General features: G+C 50.9%; 1 protein-coding gene across 1 annotated transcript in view; it reads right to left on the reverse strand.

Annotated features, from left to right (window-relative positions):
• MGAT5B (alpha-1,6-mannosylglycoprotein 6-beta-N-acetylglucosaminyltransferase B) overlaps positions 1–20,797 on the reverse strand; it is a 62,322-nt gene that overhangs the window by 11,514 nt on the left and 30,011 nt on the right. Inside the window, 9 exon segments of the mRNA XM_054083479.1 lie at positions 519–674; positions 2,079–2,209; positions 2,713–2,846; positions 3,754–3,885; positions 15,002–15,171; positions 15,828–15,992; positions 16,853–17,023; positions 18,539–18,612; positions 19,862–19,974. Coding sequence (XP_053939454.1) covers positions 519–674; positions 2,079–2,209; positions 2,713–2,846; positions 3,754–3,885; positions 15,002–15,171; positions 15,828–15,992; positions 16,853–17,023; positions 18,539–18,612; positions 19,862–19,974 — 1,246 coding nt within the window.

Below are 20,797 nucleotides of genomic sequence, written 5' to 3' on the forward strand. Positions count from 1 at the left end.
TGGCCAATGCTTTTTGAATATTGTCAGGCTGTGACTGCTTCCCTGGGGAGCTGTTCCAGTGATACCAACACCCTCCAGGGGAAGAACCTTTTCCTAACGTCCAACCTAACCCTCCCCTGGCATTTTCCTGCCATTCAGCATTTCCCCCAGCCACCGGCTGAAGGGGACCAGGACGCACCCCGGCCCTGCACACTTGCTCCAAGAATCCTACTTATTTTTATCACAGCTGCAGGGAGAAAAGAAGCCCACCCCACTTAGCAATAAATGAATTAATCGGGAAACTTTGTGCTTTGTCCTTGGACAGTCTGCAAGCAAAAACTCATCAGACACATCTTGTTTTGAAATTATGTGCTCTGTTTGGCTCCCAGCTAATTAGCCCTACTGCTAGCGCCCGCAAGGAGCACAGATAACGGCCTTTCCTTCCCATCACCTCCTTTAATTAGGTTTTATTTCTCAGGGCAACGGACTCCTCGCTGCTGGCTGGTTAACAGTGGGTTCCGGCTGGCTCTCACCCTTACCTTCGCCTTCCTCAGCAGCTGCTGAAACTCATGCTGTGGCAGCAGCCCGTGGTTCTTCACGAATGCTGGGACCTCAGGTGGCCGCTGCGTCTCGTAATAAACTGTGCCATGGATCTCCATGTACTTGTTGAGAATGGCCAGGAACTTCTCCTTGCCCTAGAGAGGAAGGTAGAGGCGTGAAATTCAACAGAAGATGGGGCTGACCCTCAATTCTGGCTAAAACGTGCAAATGTTTGCAGCACTAAGAAATGTCCATCCTGAGGTTCTAACTCTATTTAGTGCCTTCCCAAATTAACCTAACCGAACTGAAATGAAACTTCTGGACAAGAAAGGGTGAGGAAATGATAGAAAAAGAAGACAAAAACGTTATAGCTCGCTTAAAATGAGGTCTAGTGGGTGTCAATGGGGTTTAGGAGAGCTACGTGGTTGGATGGAGGGGAGGTTGCTCTCAGATGTGGAGGGTGATGAAGAGCTACAAACACCCACGAACAGGAGGAGATGGTGTGGCACAGCAGGACCGTGGCCCACCGTGGGCATCACTGCAAGGGCAGAGTGGTTAAATCAGGAAAGATGGGGACAGGGAAGGGATAGAGCCTTTGGTTGCATCAACCCGCATCCATCCCAGCAGCTTGGGAGGACTGAGCCCACAATGAGGCAAAGTCAACTCTGGCAAAACTTTCTCTCGCGAGAAGATGTGCGGAGGTAAAGCCCAGCAGCAGCTGTTGTGGTACAGTACCTGCAACTGGAACAGCCCCAGGCAGCGCACAGAAGGGAAAAAAAAAATAGAAAACAATCAAGACACACTGAGAATTAGCTCCTTTTTTTTTAAGCCCCGGAAGGAAAAGCAACTGGGTGGCCCTGGATAAGACAAGGGAATACACACATGCCCTGGCTGCTACAGGAGACGCAGGAAGGATGTTGTGAGGAGCCGGGAGTGTTGTTGGCCTTTTTGCTCACTGGCAGAGCAGTTTGGGGCAGGAGGAAGAGAGCAAATGGTTTTACTCCACGTCTGTTGGCTTAGAGGTGGCCTCAGCACCAAACGTGGCTGAGTGTGAGGTCCCAGCAGGAACCAGGCCCAGCCACCACTGAGGATGAAGCAAGAGCCCCTGCACCACCACCCACTCCTCGTCCCCGGGCATTCCAGGCATGGGAGGGGAGGGGGACAATAGAGCCCCTTGCACAGGGTGCTTGAAAACAGAGACAAATCATTCCCATCATAACACAGGAAATCACCTAACAGCAGTCATTGCGCTTAATAGATAACATCATTGATATGAAATCCTCTGCCTAAGCAGTCTGTTGGGAAGAAGCACTGCCTAGAGCAGGGGCCAGGGTCTCGCTAGCCTCTGCCTTGTTTGCTCGGAGGCACTGGCCACGTCACATCACTGCAGCAGCCCCGGTTTCCCCTCTACAAACAGGACAAGGATGCTTCTATACAAACACCCTGAGATCTGTGCTCAAAATCTCAGGGTAAGAGCCAGAGGTTGCTGCTGCCCTGCAGCTCTGCCTCCAACCACCCTTGCCCACCTGGCTGCTCCCCACAGCGCCGAGGACACCCACCTTCCAGATGCTGGCCTCCTTCCCGTACACCACTGCCATGCTGCTCACTTTGTTGGACTTGATGAGCTGCCTCTCCGTCTTGTTGAGCTCCTCCGACACGAAGCCCATGAAGGAGTTGTCGGGGGTGTGAGCTGTAGACACCAAGGAGAGGAGACGTGTGGCTGGACAGATGTTTTCTGGGACCTCATCAGGGTGGAGGACACAACCCTGATGTCCATGTTGCAGCATGGGGGCTGAGACAAGCCCAGCTCTAGAGCCTTGCTGGAGCTCGGAGGAAAAATGGCATGAATCCCCATCCAAGCAGCTCATAAAATACAGGCTTTGGAACTCGCTCAAGCGACTCTTTATGAAGTCAGGCATTTTTAAGGCTGCCAGATGGGCTTTATCCCACCCGGAATAAGCAACATTTGAGTCATGTGAATCACCCAATGCCCAGTGGGTCACTGGGCTCCTCTCAAACAAAGATGACTCCTTTCCACACCACAGGCAAGTCTGAACCACCGAGCTGCCTCTCACCTCTAAAACCTGAGCTGAAATAAAGTCAGGCTTTGCAACCAAAACCACCTCACTTTTCCACTCCCAGAAAAGGAGGTGAGCACTGAAACCACCCTGTCATGACCCTGTACCCACTTACGGAACATGGTCATGAACTGGGTGGGCTGCAGGTTCCAGTAGCCCCAGTTGGTGCGGTAGCCGCGCAGCGTGGCGTACTCCTCGTGGTTGTAAGCCGGCTCTGTCCCAAAGGTATCGATGACCCGGACACGGCACCTGGGAGAGGAAACAGGACCACGGTCACACCTCGAGTTGCTCAGCTTCAGCATGTCCCACTGCCAGGGACATCTGGTGGCCCCAGGCAGCTCATCCCTTCTCTGCTCCCTGAGGAGATGGTGTAGGAACATCCCAAGCAGCCCTTCCTAATCCACTGCTCCCTCCTATAATGAGCAATTTCCCTTCACAGGGCTTTCATCTTCTTGACGTCTGAGACAGTGATTTATGTCCTGAAGACTTGTTAATGCTTTTCCCAATATCCCAGGAATGCTGAGGCAGGCATTACCAGCACAGACCGAGGAGAGAAGGGGAGCATCAAGCAAGGAAAGATCAAAACAAGCTGACTGCGAGAGCAAATGCACTTATAATAAAAGCAATAACACCACTTGCCATTTTTCTCTCTAATAAAATTGTGTAGGATAGCGGAGGAGATGGGAGAAAACATAATAAATAGCAGGACTATCAGCACTAAATTAAATCGCATATTTTCCTGGCTGGTGATGTACCAGGGGATGATGACATTTGTCTTGATGCCAAAGGAGCCAGGGACAGGGCTCTGCTTCTTGCAAACAGAAGAAGGTTGCGCTCCCCTTTGTGGCGTGGGCACCCCTCTGCAGGCACGGTGCTTGGAAGCGCACACACCCCACAGGCAAACGAAGGACTTTTTTTTTTTCCAATCCAGTCTCCTCTAATGAGGTTTTGACTTAAACATGTGAGGCTCTGGAGTGAGCAGACTGCCTCACGCCACGGCAGTGGAGGACACAGCAAGGCACCAGCTGGCAAAGCCAGGCAAAAATCAAAGGGGCCAATTCCTTGCACGTGGGGGCCAGCCTGCGTGGTCATTAGCATTAGTCTTTGCTTGCTGATTAATGAGATGGTGAGTAAGAGAAGGGAGTGGTTTGCTTACCTGTATTTCTTAAAGGAAAGCCCCATGTGCTGCTTCATCTGTTGGAGACCATGGTAGTCAGTGTAAATCAGGTCAAAAGGCAAAGGACTTGTCAAGGGGCAGTTTCCTCGTCCTGGAGGCACCCCTAAATGACTGGGGAGAAGCAGGAGGGACTGATCAGCCCCCCAGCACCATAAACGCCCTGCAACACAAAAACTCATTTCTGTGGTAGGTGTTTAACAGGGGCCATCAACCAGCTCCCTCTTTGATGGAGGGGAAGGCAGATGGTTCTCCTCCTCACAGCCTTTACTTCCTGGCCAAGAACCTGAGGTGTGGGGGGAGTCTGTCTCCAGCTGAGTTCCTGCCCCTCACGCATGGACGATGAGGGTTTTGCACAGCATTCCAAGCCAGGGCTCACCAACTACTTCTCTCTCTCTCTCACACACACACACTCCCCTCAATTTCTCTTGTTAAAGATACCAGATTTCATTTGCTTTCACTGCAATTCCATCAGTGACAGACTTGCCGAGCCACCTCTCTCCCCTCCTGCCTTTCTGCAAAGCTTCCAGTTTAGCCTAAATCTCCCTGTTCCCAGCTCCACATCCCCCCGAGTGCAAACACCACGCATCCTTTCTCTTACTCCAGTCCTTACGGGTACCCACCACATCCCTGAGCACTCTCAGCTTCTCGATACTGGTGGCCCTGGCCCTGTCCATCCTTGGGTGTTGTGCATAATTCATTCATGTTTCTGACCTTTTGTCCCATTTATGAAACAGTGCAGTAAAGCTGGGGCAGCCAAGCCCTGGGTCTCTCTCTGTGGGTTTTGAGCCAGCTCCTTACAACAGCCGTCCTCAGCCCCTCTCCCCTCCTCCAGTGGATAAAATGCATTAGGAAAATCCAGATTAACAAGATCAACAGCAATCTCTTTATCAAGATCATAAATTACCTCGCTGCCAAGGTGATGTGTGATTAATCTGGCATGATACGAGGCTGGTAAACCTGCGGCATGTCTCCTTCCTTTTTCAATTACCTCTGTGAAGTGATGAAATTCCTCTCTCCAAAGCTGCTCCACTAAGCGTACCACTGATGTCAGCCTGACAGCCCATCTGTTCGTCTGGATCATGCTTTCTCCTTCTCAGAAAAAAACCCGTGACACCTTCCAGCCTCAGCAGGTTTCTTAAAAATCCTTGTTACACGTACTTGTGATTTCCGAGCACCAGTTTGCTTGGAAATACAAATGATCCACCCCTCAAATTCCATGTTCTTCTATTTTTCCCCCTCCTAAAGACAGTATTTCCTCATCCTCGTGTTCACAATCCCACTCACACACCAACAGCAACAGCAGCATCCCCATGGAAAAACAAGTCATGGAGCTCATTTGGCTCTCCTGGGCTCTGCCCTCTCACCACACAGTCAACCCATTTCGTTCTCAAACCTTGCAACAGGGCTGAGGTATTTATGTTTCGTTTTTTCAAGCCTGAGCTCAGACAGTGTGAAATCTCACTCTTAGCACCTGCCTGCCAGGACATCTGTGTTTTCTTCTGGGCTCTTCACTTTCTCCTAGCACTGTTTTGGAGACAGGAATTTATCCTAGCCATCCCTCTAACTATTTTCCCTTTTCTTAGGAATAAAAAGTATGACTAGGTTTTAAATACCCAGGCTTCGAAGTCTTGACTCTGTGACTTTTCTTACCGGTTCTCCTAACGTCTCTGCTTCTCCCCTTCTGAGCCCAAGAATCTTCTTTCCAGCTCTACCTGGGATTTCTCTTTCACTCAGCTGAAGGTCTAATGGATCCATAGCTCAGCGGTCCATCCTCCAAGGAGCACTTCCATAAGGTCCTCATCCTTTGCCCAAACCTATGACTATGGACAGCATTTCATCTATCCATCCCACGGCTGCTTGCAAAGGAAATCAATGCCTCTCCCACGCAAGAAGCAGCCAAGCGACACAGTTATCACAAGCATTTGCTCTCCAATCTCTCACTAATCTTCACCAACATCATCAGAGAGGGACACATGCGGCCAGTGAAATTGCTTGACCATTACAGAAACAATAGATGGCTCTTGGTCGGCTCCTGGTCATAACTCCCTCTTCTTCTGATAAGGGTTTGCAAGTCATGAGTGTTGGGCAGCAAGATCCTTCTTCCAGCCTCATCTCGGCTTGAGACCGATGAGAAGTTATCCCGGAAGCCTGATCATGACTGTGACTCCAGAGAGTGAGTAAACATGGAACCATATCGTTCGCCAAAGACAGGGAAAACAGAGAATTTAAATTTAAGGCAAAGAGCTGCATTTGCAGCTGATTCATTGCTCTTGTCACAAGGAATATAAGCCTCAGCTCAGGGCAGCCCGGCCAGGTCACCCACAGGGGAAACAGCCTCCAGCAGTTTTACCACTTTTCTAGACAATTTTACACAAAACGGCTGATTGGGAAGATGGCAGGAAAGGAAAGGCTCTCACCTCCGACAGGCACCTTGGGATGAGAAATAGGGCAAAGAGGAGACCCACCCCTCCCAGGGAGGCTGAAGCAGAAGGGGAATTTTTAAACCAGCAAAACCCACCAGGATTTTATAGTGATGCTCACATACACACTGCTTTTTTCTCAGTCAGCCAAACAGCACTGCTGATTTACACAAACCTGGCGCTGCAGCAGAGCAGATCCATAAACCTTGTATTTAACTAAAACTCCCCAAACCATAGCACTTCTCTTGCAGCATCCTCTACACATCACACAAGCCGCTGCATCACAAAATCACCTGTAATTTTAGAAAGCCCTAACAAGGGGCTGCGGGAGACAGCAATTAGTGTATCTCATACGGAAGCTTCCAAAAACCTTCCCACTGGTTCAGCAGAGCAGATCTGGCTCCCCCTGCTCCCATTCATCACCAAGATTTGCCACACGTCCCTTCTCCACGTGTTTGGGACTTGCCACGCCCATTTACTCATATAATCCCAGTGCCAGAGCTGCAAGGCAGGAACAGATCAAAAAGAAAGACCAGTGTCTTTGAAGTGGAGCATCTCTCTCCTTTACCCACATTCTCCTTCCCAAACACTTTATTACTATCGATTTTAACATTCCAATCATGCAAATCCAGGCTGCACCTCTGAAGTTCGGGGGACTTTTTTTTCCCCTTCCTCCTTATTTAAACATTCTTTATTCAAGCTTTCATCATCTGCCAGTTAAATCAACTAATTTTCTACTAAACCAAATTTCACTCATGGTTGGAGTGAAATTTCCCTGATTTTACCTTGTGCCATGTACTATTAATGGCGCTTGAAATTACACAAATAAAATTGATGAGCACAAACGCCTTCTTCTCAGCCAAGAGATTTGTTTTTGAAAACCACTTGATCCCAGCTTGTGGAGAAACCAGACCAGCCAAAGATGGCCACCGGTTCGTTCCCAGGCTTAGCACCTACGGAGCTCCAGGTGACCTGGTTGCTTGTCCCATCCTGACACCCAGGATTAGAGCATGGGCTCAGCCCTTTCTCCCCTTGGGGAAACAGCAGCCAAAGTAGCTTCAATCCAAGCGGATGCAAGCACTGAGCTCGCCTCTCCGCCAGCTGCCTCCACCAGCTGTGCCTACTCCAGAATAAATTTCCAGCAGCTTCTTCTCCTGCTATTTTCCCCTTATAGATACTTTAATCAACCAGGGGATGCATTCCCTTCCCAAGCAGGGTGCAGGCTCTCTGAAATCAGATGACTGTGGGGTTATCTTTACATCCCGTTGACCTATTTTCAGATTAACCCAATGTTTCCTTCCACATTATCACTCCTGGGGCTGAAAAGTCCAGCGCTACATGCATCTTGTGGGCATCTGCTGGCAGGCTGGGCCAATATCCTATATCACATCTAATTGCGTCTTCTCTGCCGGCACCTGCTGTCACCAGCAAGGAAGGCTGCAGCAATGGAAATGGAGAACTTCTGCCCTTTCTGCTTCCTCAGCTTCTCCCTGTCTACAAGATCCCAGCAAGCACAGGGATGTTATCTGGGAGATGAAAGGTGCCAGAGCCGAGGCCGGCTCCCTGGGGTCTCTAACAAGCCTGTTATGAGCAATTTAAAGCGCAAATCAGAGCCTGAGAGATGAACGCCCCATTGCCTGGCCTCTGCTCCCAGTTCTTCCTCCTGCTAGAATGGACACATCCTTAAAAAAACATGGGTTTTTAAGCAATTACAGTATGCTTTTTAAGCCACCTGCAATGTTTTTACTCTAGTAACAGACCTCTGGACCGTTTCTCTAGCTCATCATCAATCCTGTGTGACACAGACCTATCCAGCCATTAATTTGTTTATTTCCAAGGTTCAACAAAACCCTGTTTTCTGTTGTGGCAGGACAGAGCATTTGCTGGAAACCTTTGCAGCATGTCCCTAGAAAGCTAACACCAAGATTTTGCTGCTTAGCTGAGCACCAGTAGCTCCAGAGGATCTGGGCAAGAGTACCCAGAAGGTATTATTTTCTGCTCTGCAAAGATAAGCCATGAGGAGTGAAAACTGTTGGATGCTTTGCATCTTATAAAGGGTCTGAAAGCCTCCAGAAGTGAGGAGTCAACAGTCCTGAGGCAAAGTTTCATTCACAGGCTCCTGGTTGAATCATGTCCAAGTGAGATGAAACCTCCATCCTCCCTGATCTCACCAGCCCAGAGGGGTTCTGCCCCCCCTGCCAGGGATCATCAACTCTTTATAAATTACCCAGTGATTAATGAGGTTACGATAACCTTTATGCTTCAAAACAGAGGTTTCTGCTATGGCAAAGAAGCCAGTAAGCCAGTCATCATTTGGCTACAAAATAAACATTTCACAAAGAAGCACAATTTAACAGCTCAGTAATTACTGCTAATCTATGCACCTTCCTACAAAATGAAGCCCTCCAAGGTGGAAGAAATCCCTTCCCATCGCTTTGCGCCCTGGCAGGGTGGCTCATCCCCTCTCCTCACATGGCTGCTGCCAGCGAAGCTCTGAGCCGCCTCCTCAGAGGTGCTGGGAAGCTGCTGTAATTAAAGGCAGCAGCTTTTTGCAGTCTTGTTTCTATGTGCCCAGCTTTGGATTGCAGAGCTACAGGGCTGCAACTCTGCAAACAGCTGTACCCGCTAGGAGAGGGGAGGAAGAGTCAGAGGGGTGGTAGGATCCCCCGTCCACCAGCGAGATTCACCCTCTCGGCCAGGCAGAGTCCCTTGTGGGGAAGCACAAGAAAGTGACAGAGCAAACATCATTTTGTGGTCAGAAATTCAACAAATAATGAAGAAACTTCTCAGGAAAGGGAAATAAATATTTGGGTTCCTCCAGGGAGCAGCAGAAGCTCAGCCCTCACGTGCCTGTGGCACCTGAGCATACCCTCAGATAGATGGGCTGTCCCTCCTGTCTGCTCCAGAAGCTCAAAATTAAGGGGCAGTTTTAGCCAAATCTTCATGGACACCACTAGAAGAAAGCTGTTTTCTACCCTCTGACATCCCTGAACCCTGGCTACTCCAACAGATAGGTCTGCTGGAAACGTTTCCCAATTAAACTACATACTGGAGAACCCAATAAAGCTCAGACACACGATTATGTCTCTGGCATTTGTGCAGCCCCTTGGTTCAGTCTTCATCATCTCTGTCTTTGCGTTCTTTGCATGTGTTGGCAGTATTTGAGTGCCCACAATTAGAGGCATCATCTTCAGCTCCCACCGAGACCTGTATCCAACCTTTCCAAAGCCCACAGCATCCTGTATGCAACCATGTCCCAGCAGGAACATCAAAGCCTGCTCAACACAGTAACAGGAACATCTGATGCTACATTAAAGGCCGAGGTTTCCTTCCCACCAGTGTGGAAACAATAAATCCCACAGCCACACCACGCAGCTCCATCAGGACCACACACAACTGGTCACTGTTGGCTGTTTCCACAAGAAATTCCTGGCACGCCATGCAATGTCAGGACTGTATTTGCCAACTGGCAAGGGAAGGTGAAGCCTGGAGCCTGGGCATTGTGCGAGTTTTCATGTGAACAGATGCAAGACAGAAAAATGGCTTTTATCTGCCAGAAAACAATTAGAAATGCTTTCGTCTGGACATCGTGCTTCCATTCGAACAGCCCTTTTCACAGCCTGATCTCACCTCAGTGACTGTGGAAAGCGCAAGGAAATAGCAGCTATGATTATATATGTGCCAGGCAATGAGAGGACAGCACCGGGAGCCGAGCGATTCCATCATGGTGTTGGCCCTGCCGTCGCCCATCCATGCTGCCCCGGCACATGACATGCAGCTCGTGAGCCAAACCAGAGGCTGGCCACAGGTACCGCTTGGCCAGGAAAGGGCTGCCAGCATGGGATACAAGCGAGTGCTGAAAATTAAGTGTTTTGCCAGGGACAGTATTAGGAGTCCAGAACTTGACATTGGAGCAATTAAGCTCCAAGAACACTTCGTAAAGCCCTGACCCCCCACGAGGCATCAAATCCTGTTTTCTTCGACTTTCTGTCTGCCTTATGAGCAGTTAATTTCACGGGGCCCATTGTAAAAAACACCTTTCAGCGTCTCAGAGATCAATAGTCCCTGCCACTCCAGCAGCTCACAGCATCGCACCCCTGCCTTCCCAAGACTCTACCTTAGACCTGCAAAAGCAGCTGGAGATGTCAACATGACTACTCCCATGTCCTAAGGTCAGGGAGCTGGAGGTCTCTTCAGCATCCGTGGTGCCTCTTCTCCTGAGGGGAAAGGCTGAGCGCATCTCTCCTCACCTGCCCCTGGAGCACAGGCGCTCCCAGAGGAAGAGGCTCAGCTCATTGCGGCTTCTGCACCAGCCCAGCTATCGCTCCAAAGGCACTGCTTGTAGCTTTCCAACATCAGCTTCTAAGCTGCCTCATTAACAACCCAGCTCAGGTCTTTCAGGCACTTTCCAATCCTCTCCAATCAAGCAACACACACTGGCCTTGATTCTCACTTCCCTGGAAGTATATTTTGGTTAACAAAGCAGCACAAGGGGTCTTGAGCAAGAATAAGGTGTTTGCATTCAGATTTGGGATGTTTCTTCCTTCCCTGCTTCAAGACGGGGCTCAAAATGCGGCCAGCTCTTTCCGCAGCACCTACCCACCCAGCACAAACCGTGGCTGGAAACCAGCTCCTGACACCCTGCTCCAGCTCGAGGCTTTGCTTTCCTCCTGGGGAGCCACACACGCAGTGATACTTTGCACCAGCCACCAAAAAAATCCACAGTTCACCCCTTGCCTGTCAAGACACATCAGAAGCAGGTCACAAATTCACCAGGAAATGCAAAAGAGGACAAACATCTGCAATTAGTTCAACTGCAGGAGAAAAATAAGCCTCTGGTAGGACACAGCAGCAGAATTCCCAGGTCTTTAAGGTCTACGGTGGGCAAAATCTAAGCTAGATAAGCCAGCCCTGGAAAAGCAGGACTGAGTTCAGTGGGTTTGATCTCAGACCTCACAGGGCACTTTGGCAGTGCCAGTCGAGCCACGGAGCAAGCCTGCAGATAATCTCTGGCTTCGCTCCAGATCAGCGCTGGTCCTTGAGACTTGCGGAAGAACCATTTAACAACCCTGCTACTTCGCTTGGCATCTGCTGCCCTCCCTTCTGGAGCCCCTTGGCAGGGAGAGGTGCCCAGCATACACGGTCGCACTCCCAACCCATTTTCACCTCCAGCCCTCAATCACCATCTTTTGGGACTAGTGAATGATTTTTCCTCCTCATTTGCCTGATCCCCAGGATTTTGGACCCAATCCTGACCACCACCTCCCAGCACTGCTGCACTGCAATCAATACAGATGCTAATAATGAACTACAGGCTGAAGCGTAGGCAGGCAAACCTTCCAGTGATCCCCTGCCAATGATCAATATGCACAGAAAAATCATCTCAGAAATTTGAAGAGACAAAAAACAAACCAGGGAAGAGGTTAGTCGGTGCTGAATAATTTATTGGCACCAGCCTCTGCTCTCCTGGGCAGGAGCAACTACAGCTATGAGCCATGGAAGAGGCAGAGAGTGCCAAAATAAAATAAACAAGAAGTGGACTCAACATTTAAATTGCTGGAGCAAAATATCCTCAAAGCCACCCTGACACCAGCACCTGCCCTGCTGCAAGTTCAGCAAGAGACACTTGGGACAGGAGAGGACAAATGTAGCCCTGGTCTACAGCGGAGAAAAGCTTTGCGCCTTCAGGAGGTTGCATGGGGGCAGGAGGGACAAGAAATCAGAGTACTTGTGCTGAGCCTTCCACGGTGATAGGGCTTCAGCTTTGCTTCATCCCTTCAGCCCAGTCCCTCGCACATCCCCCGGCTCTCTGCCACCCAACCCCTGCCCAAAGTCACAGCTACAGGTAAAGTCCCCTCCAGGCTTTAATGAAGTAACCAAGATTAACTATTAGCACAACCTGGGATTAATTACAAGTGTCCTGCTAAGCCTCTTGCTCACTCGTGGTCATGTGAACGCTTATCTCGGTACTCCTCAGAGCCACCGCTAGTGCTGCCTCAGCCCGACGGCAGGGACATTACTGAGAGGTCTGCAGGGACAGAGCAGGATCATAGAATCATAGAATAGTTTGGGTTGAAAGGGACTTTAAAGATCATCCAGTTCCACCCCCTGCAATGGGCAGGGACACCTCCCACTGGATCAGGCTGCCAAGGCCCATCCAACCTGGCCTGGAAAACCTCCAGGGATGGGGCAGCCACAGCTTCCCTGGGCAACCTGGGCCAGAGTCTCTCCACTCTCATGGTGCAGAAATTCTTCCTAATGTCCAGTCTAAATCTGCCCCTCTCCAGTTTATATCCATTCCCCCCTGTCCCATCCCCACAAACCTTTGTGAACAGCCCCTCCTCAGCTTTCCTGTAGCTCCTTCAGGTACTGGAAGGTCGCTACAAGGTCTCCTCAGAGCCTTCTCTTCTCCGGGCTGAACAAGCCCAACTCTCTCAGCCTGTCCTCATATGGGAGGTGCTCCAGCCCTCGGATCATCCTTGTAGCCTCTTCTCGACCCGTTCCAACAGCTCCATCTCCTCCTTACGTTGAGGACTCCAGAACTGGACACAATATTCCAGGTGAGGTCTCACAAGAGAGGAACAGAGGGGCAGAATCCCCTCTCCCTCCCTGCTGGCCACACTGCTTTGGATGCAGCCCAGGAAACGGTTGATTTCTGGGCTGAGCACATGTTGCCGGTTCATGTCGAGCTTCTCATCCCCTAGCACCCCAAGTCTTTCTCTGCAGGGCTGCTCTCCATCACATCACCCCCAGCCTGTATTTAATCGGGGATTGCCCCGACCCAGGTGTAGGACCTTGCACTTGGCCTTGTTGAACATCATGACGAGCGTTGGTACCGCTTGGTCCTCCCCTCAGGGGGGACCTCTGCTCCCCCTCCAACACCCACGTTAACCCATCTTTTGATGGGCTGCAGGAGGGTCCTAACGAACACTGAGTTTGCTCTCCAAAGGGGCAGAGGGGACCCACCTACAGCCCCAGCCCCATCAATGTGGAGATGGACCCACAAGATCAACGTCCATCATTTAAAACGTCATCAAAGCCAGGCACAGAACACATGCTTGGGTAGGTGGGGATGGTTTCTGCCTCTGGAACAGAAAGAAGTGCAAGAGCCTCAGCCTGGCTCACTCACTCCCCACTGCAGCTACAAAGGCAAAGAGATGGAGCTGCCGTTCCCAGGCATCCCAGGGGACATATCCAAAACCATGTCAGAAGAGGAGGCACCACCACTGCCAACTGACTTTAAAGCTTCTGCACCTCTGAGAAAGGAGAAATACTTCAGGCAGCAATGCAGCTCTCTCCAGAGTTACTCACAAAGGGAAACAGATGCTGCAAACTCCCTCCGTAAGACTCCACCAGCTCCTTCCCCTATTTGAACGACTGCTGTGAAACTCCTCATTAAAAAACACAAACAAGAACCACACAACAACAACACGACCCTCCCAGCCATTAACTTCTTTCATCCTTGAGTACATGGATATTATTTAGCACGTCAATTTAGCTCAGCACGCCACGTGGCGATCGCTGTGATGCACGCCCGCCTCTTTGAGAAGCTGCTGCCTTTTGCATTAGGACCAGGATTAATTTTTTGAGTTAATTAGTCAGAAGTTAGTTCTGTTCATTAATTCTGAATGCTGCAGGGGTTGGGTTGGGGGGTTTTGTAGGGTTTTTTTTTCCCCAGGATTGTTGGTTTCTTCACTCCCTTTTCAGCATGGCTCATTATGCGGACAATACTGGTTTTGCATTGCCTAAAACCTGCCCAGTCCCCAAGGCAGCTTCAGGCTTTTCTCGATTTATAACCCATCTTAATTTTCATTTTTCTCTGCTATTTGCCCTCCTCTTGAGATGTCTCACAAGAGGCAAGAAAACCTTGTGAGGTTACAGGAGCAACAGCATCAGCCTGATAATAAGAGAACTGCATCAACAGAGAGGAAGGTAGCTCACTGTTATCTTCTCCCTCTCACTTCTTCCACCTAATATTGGTCCCTCTTGGAGACAGAGTGCTGTCTAGAGTCACTTCTAGGGTGGCCCTGGAATAGCTGTTTCCACACTCTCACCCTGCATCACCCCGTATCCCACAGCAGAAAACATGCATCCCTCTGTGGAAGTGCTCAACAGCAGCCAATTCCTCCACAGGTCCCCAGGCCACCACCTGCACCTTCTGAGAAGGGACTCCTTGGTGGCTGCCACCGCCCTGCAAGGGATGCAGGTTATTTTTAGCAGCCGCTTCAGCTGCCTGTCTCGTGGAGGAGCAGGAAGGGAGGGAGGGAAGGAAGGAAGGGAGTACAGTCACTGTTCAAACAACGCCAGCGAAGCCATGCATGGTGGGAAGCGGCAGTAACCTGCAGGACACCTGCATCCTGCAGCCCCACAAAGAGCATCCCTAGGGAGCGGGGAGGGCAAACAGGAGCCTTTCCCACATCCAGCCCTAGGCAGGCATCAGGGAACAAGGGTGATGCTGTGTGCTGACAGCAAGGGACTAATGATGCTCAGATCCAGCGCCAGGACCGCAAGGCAGAGCCCTGCCCCAGACTTCTCTTCAGCGCCATGCAAAGTCCTGCTGTAAAGCTTTAGTTTGCACCAATACTTCCCACATTCCCAGGGTGCAGGAAGGATGGGATCAATCCTAGTTGTGATGCTGGTGATCTGCACCCACCTACCAGCGCTGCACGAGACAGACGTGGGGGGAAAAGCCACTCCTGAGCCTCCGCGTACCTCATGCCTTCACACAAAACCTTGATGCAACCAAGATGCATGTGATGCAGACCTTCTCGGGAGGGACCGGGCACCCGTAACACCGCAGCACCCACCTCTGCAGCTCCTTCAGGGAGACCGTGACCCTTAGGCTGTGTCCGAGGAGGAAAAGGGCAGCCAGGATGTCAGCCCACTGCACCATCTCGCCCAGTGGGCCCCCCTTCAGCACCCGTGGACTAAAAACATCCCCTGACTCCTCCGTCAGGAAGCCAATATGGATCAAAATCTGGAGAGACAAGGAGAGGGGTCAGTGCTGGGATGAGTGGTGCTGGGGGAAACGGACAATTTGGGTTTTCCAGCCCCAAATGACTTACGGTTCCTTATTCCCTCAAGCTCCTTTTGCAGGCTGTAATTACTCAGGGAAATCATTTGGGTGTAAAGACAAATGATCTACGTCCAGTTAGTAAAGACTTAGAGTTAACCAGCTCCCATAAACTAGTGTTCTATGTCTGGGGACCAGGCTCACATCCATCTGGGTCCACCCCATGGACCAGAGCTGGATCTCCTGGCACACAGAGACCGAAGGTCAGGGCACTGCAAAAACATGCATGGGAGGGTCAGCAACCTCAGCACCCCCGCACAGGAGACGTGCCAGACCCTGCCTGCTGCCAAAGGCAGTTTGCTGGCCGGACACCATCTCTCACTGACCAGGACCCGTCTCCAAAATTCACCCCAGTGTTCAGCAACATCAGCGCCGCAACATCCCAAATGCTTGCAGAGTTGCGCCCATGGACCACAGACAGCCCCTGTAGCCCCATCTGCTTCCATAAACGAACTTTCTTCCTAGCTCGCTCACATCCCAGCTGTCTCTGCTCCCCATGTTCCCAAGGGCTCAGCTTTTCTGTCTCGCCACCATGACCTCCCCATGTACTTCGCTCGTACGTGTTTCTGGTCCCTTTGTCGGCCCTTCAGCTTTTGCTCAAGGCGTCGAGCTGCCCACAGCCACTGCTGGGCCAAGTGCCGGATCCTCTTCTTCATGAAGCTGAGGGACTCCTTGCCCGTGCCGATCAGCTCCAGGAGGTGAGCCATGTCGCTCTGGAAAGCTGCCTAGGAAGGGAGAAAGCTCTGCATTTTGAGTGTAGGGAAAGCAGCCGCGAGAGGAGACCCTGGCCTGCCACGAGGGCTGGTGGAGGTTTGCCCATCGCAGCTGAGATGCTGTGGGTCCCTTCCTGGATGGATAGCTTCCCTAGTATCCACCAGATCTGACATGAGAGCTCCTGGCCTTAATGTACCAAATCCCAGGGGGCCCACTGCACCCAGAGCATCTTGTGACATCCCAGATTCCTCAGTACAGGAAAGACATGGACCTGTTGAAGTGGGTCCAGAGGAGGGCTACAAAGATGATCAGAGAGATGGAACACCTCTCATATGGGGAAAGGCTCAGAGAGTTGGGGGTTGTTCAGCCTGGAGAAGAGAAGGCTCCAGGGAGACCTCATTGCAGCCTTTCAGTAATTAATGGGGGCTGTTGAGTAAGGTGGGGACAGACTTTTTAGTAGGGCCTGTTGCACTAGGACAAGGGGTAATGGTTTTGAACTAAAAGAGCGGAGATTTAGACTAGACATAAGGAAGAAATGTTTTATGTTGAGGGTGGTGAGACACCAGCACGGGTTGCCCAGAGAGGTGGGAAATGCCCCATCCTTGGAAACACTCATGGTCAGGTTGGATGGGGCTCTGAGCAACCTGATGGAGTTGAAGATGTCCCTGCTCACTGCAGGGGGCTTGGACTGGATGGACTTTAGAGAGCCCTTCCAACCCAAACCGTTCTGCGATGCTATGAAAACCCACAAGAGGCATCATGGTCCTGCTGACACTACTGACTCTGGGAACATTTATTTCCAGCAGCCTTGAAGCCATCGTTTTCCCCCAGGGCCTCCGGGACCAGCAAGACACAGCTGCCCCCACCTTACCTGGACCCGGGGCAGCGGTGGAGAAGAAGGCAAAGCCGTCGTCCGGTTTCGCCATGGCAGAGGAGGGCAGAACCACTCGACTTCGCTGAGGTAGATGAGGAATGAGCACTCGGTGCCGTCCACGCCAAAAAAAGCATAGCAGGGGTCGGAGGTCCACCTGGCCCTCATCCACTGCGAGGGGGCAAAGAAACATGTAGGGCTTGTCCTCTGCCCAGGATTAGGTAACGCAGCCCTCTGAGCTGCCCCTGCCATGGGCAACCCCTGTTCTCCATCATTTTTCTCTGGCTAGGAGCTAGAAAGAGAGGGCAGGAGGGCATAAAGGGCTGCAAACTGGCAAGCACCCAGCACCAGTGCCACAGTCCTGATGTTCACCCATCTGGGGTCAAGGCACACCAGCCCAGTGCCTCCAGGGCAGACGGGGCAGAAGAAGAGCCAGGAAGGTTTGCTGGGGGCTCTCTGGGTTTCTAGCGCAGTCCCAGCACCGACACATGCCTTTCCCCAGGGGTACCAGTCATTAATTCCTAGGGAATTACATGCTACAGGGTTTTCTTCTCATTAGCTTTGCTGGGGAGCGAGCTGAGCTGCTGATCTCATTGCCTCAGGCACAGCAGGACAAGGAAACAGAGATCCACTGGCGGTCCCGGAGGATGGTTTTCACGTTTTCACCAGCGACCGCAGAGCCGATTTATCATCCCCGACAAGCGCTCTCACCAGACTCTTCCTAATTCATCTACAAAACCAAATCTACTCAGGAGTCGCTGTGTCCAATATGTAAAATGCAAAATCACCTGGACAGGAGACCCAAACCACAGCCTTCCACAATTAAATTACACTCCTAATTTACTCAAATCATGGAAGAAAAGGACACCTAGCACCAGGGAAAAAGGAAAATACAACCCCCCGGTATCATACACCCTTCAACATCTTCACAGGGAGACTCAGTCCTGCAGAAGCCTGAGCTTGAAGCAAGAGGCTGGGAAGGGGAGGCAAGCAGGAGATGGTTTTAATTAGTTCATGTAAATATGCTCTCTGACAAAGCAATTGTGCTCTGGGCCAAATGCCAGGCTGCATTCAGGTGTAAAGAGCAGGCTGGGTCAGGCAGGACATCCTATCTGAGATGGAGGTCCTGGCCACCTTAACGCAATGCTCTTGCGTGCAGAGCTGAGATAATTCCCCAGACACCAGATAATCAGAGATAATCCAGATAATCAAAGACAAGGTGAGTGCTTTCTCCTCACCATACTTCTGTCATTAAACACAGAAACTGCAGGCAGGGAGGGCTGCAGGCAGAAGAGGTCTCACAGAGCTAATTCTGCTGCTGCCTGCACACCTCTAGGGACAGTGGCTTCAGTGCTTCCTACTACTAAAACTGAAGATATATGCCTTATTAGTCAGGGAAAACAGTTAAATTTGTACAGCAAAGGCTCCCAAAGGAGGTCAGACACCTCACTTGTTTTCTGCTTGCAGCAGAGCCATGCTCTGCTTTCCACGTTTTTGGCCTTCATCCCTCCTTTTGCAATGAGTTGTACCTTTCCCATTCTAGAGCAAACAGTTTTATTTGGGGAAGCATCCACACACACACTGCCCTTCCCAGTTTAACCCCCGTGGTCACTGCCTTTATGCTCTTCCCAAGTAGCTTTCCACTGTAGGTAGAAACTCCCTCCCAGACAGGGAACCCCAACTCACCTCCACTTTGCCAGCGCAGTCAGGGTACTTGGGGTCCCTGGGCACCTCGCACTGGTCCCTCCTGCCGTCCATCACTGCAAAAAGACAATTTGGGCATGGGGAGAGCCGGGACGTGCTGGTAGAGCAGTCAGAAACTAGGAGGGAAAGGAGAGGGGCAGGGGAAGGAATGGGGCTGCCAGCCACTGAGTATGTTCATCGCACCATAACTGGGCCAGTGCACAGCCCCATCCCACTGATGGAGCAGGACCCAAGGTGTTGTAGCAATCTTCCCAAAGTCAAGGAGGAAATGCCCCAGCACTGCTTCAATGCCTGCAAGTGTAATCCTCTTTCCTAAATCTCAGTGGGTCACTTTTAAAGCACCTCCCTGCTACTCTCAGCCTGGTCCAGACCCCAGGCCCACCTACCCACACTCCTGTTAATCACCCCAGAAGCAGGTTGCGGTATCTAGGACACATTCAACAGGCTTCGTGCTGTAAACATGCAGTAGGAATTGTCCTGCTGAGCTGCCAGCCCAGACTTAGGCATTAAAAGTGGTTAAAAAAATAATAGAATATTTTCTTCCTCTGCGGTTGGATCTGTAAAAGACAACTCTTCCCTATAAACCCTCTTTGCCCATAACCGAAAAAGTATGAGGTGGAAGAGGTAATGGAAGCATCTTCTACCTGATGATGCCAGCCCAAACCCTGGGAAACATGCAGCCATGGGAAGAAACATCCAGCGAGCCCAGCCGCCCTCCCAGCACTGCCAGGTTGGAATGGGAATGTCTTTGCTGGCTCTGGAACCCAGCCCCTCGGCTTTGGATCCAAACCACCACATTTTTCTATTGAGGTGTTTGTGCTGTTAGTGCTGTTATTTCTGACAGCAATTCAGATTTGCCACCATTCCTCCACCTTGCAGTGTCCCGGGTCTTGCTCCTCTGTAGACTGCTGTTACCCACTCCTGAGTCCTTCTGGGCCAAGCGAGGCAAGGCTTTTACCAGATTAATGCTGTACAAGGCCATGGAAGGTGGTTCCTTATGCAGCCATCTTCCCTGAAAACCTCCAAAAAGAGTTGGACCAGGCCTAGGACCTTCTCTCCCTCAAAGAGATGGTGTAACCATGTGCCGCATCCACATAGAGTTGGACACAGCGCTAGGAGGTCTGCCACAGAGCTTCATGTGCCCTACTTAATCCCACAGACAGGAGTGAGCTGAGTAACCTCAGATCAGCATCCTTTCCCCTGCCTTTTTACCAAATTTGTCAAGGTAGGCTTGTCTGGATCACCCTATCGCAACTGTGTAACACGTAGGAGGTCTGGAGCACGGGGATGCCCCAGGACACTCACCTTTCCCATTTAGGAGGCTATTCCGGAGAATCTGATCTACTTTTATTGCGATGTCTGAGACATTTTGAGCTATAGCTTGGATTCTCTCCATCAACCCGGCTGCTGGCTGGAACCTGGGAATAAAACAAATAGATTCTGAAACTTGACGTTCTCCTAGTGGTGACACCAAGGGGTGTGTAGTTGCCATCCTTGGGAGCTGCCAGCAGGTTGAATGTAGCTCCAGGACGCAACATGGGAACAAAAAGGGCCAACTCTCTGCATGTCAGGCTTTACGTGGGGAGGATTTGAGTTCTCCCTGTGGAGAGCTGGCCATGGGGAGTTGTCCCACAGGTGGTTGGTCACAGAGAGTAGTCCTCAACCCACATGGGAATACCTGGTCCAGCAAGTATTGAGCAAAGAGGTCATCGCCTTCCAAGGGGTTTGATTTAAAAACCTACGTAAATCAGTATTCTGCCCCTTTTTTTCGCAGCATGATAATAAACACAGATACATCTGCACATTTTACACAGGGAAATATTAAATAGGCTAGAAAAAAAAATGCGTTGCTCATTTAGATGTGCTATGTTTGAAAATTCTCTGCTGTGATTATTGGCCTTTTGGTGCATGTGGGAAGCCGTGCTGGGGAAAAAGGAATTTTTTCCCCCAAAAACTAGAGACAAAGGAAAGCAAATCGGAAAGAGGGCTGAGGAAGCTCGTCAGCCTGAAGCAGAATGCAGATAAATGCAAAACACGCAATACTTGGATGACCCACTCACCAAGGATTTAGGCAAGTGGATTTCCAGGTCCCCCCACCAAGGAGCAGCGGCAAGGGCTGTGGAGGACAGCAGGGTGCCAGGGCAATTGCCAACAGGTTGAGAAGGGCCTTGTAGCCCTAGCAAAGCCCCGCAGGTGCTTCTCCACCAAGGCTTGAGATCAGATTCCACTGGTTTGAATAGC

The sequence above is a fragment of the Cuculus canorus genome, chromosome 18, assembly GCF_017976375.1.
Source record: "Cuculus canorus isolate bCucCan1 chromosome 18, bCucCan1.pri, whole genome shotgun sequence".
In the NCBI taxonomy this organism is placed as follows: Eukaryota; Metazoa; Chordata; class Aves; order Cuculiformes; family Cuculidae; genus Cuculus; species Cuculus canorus.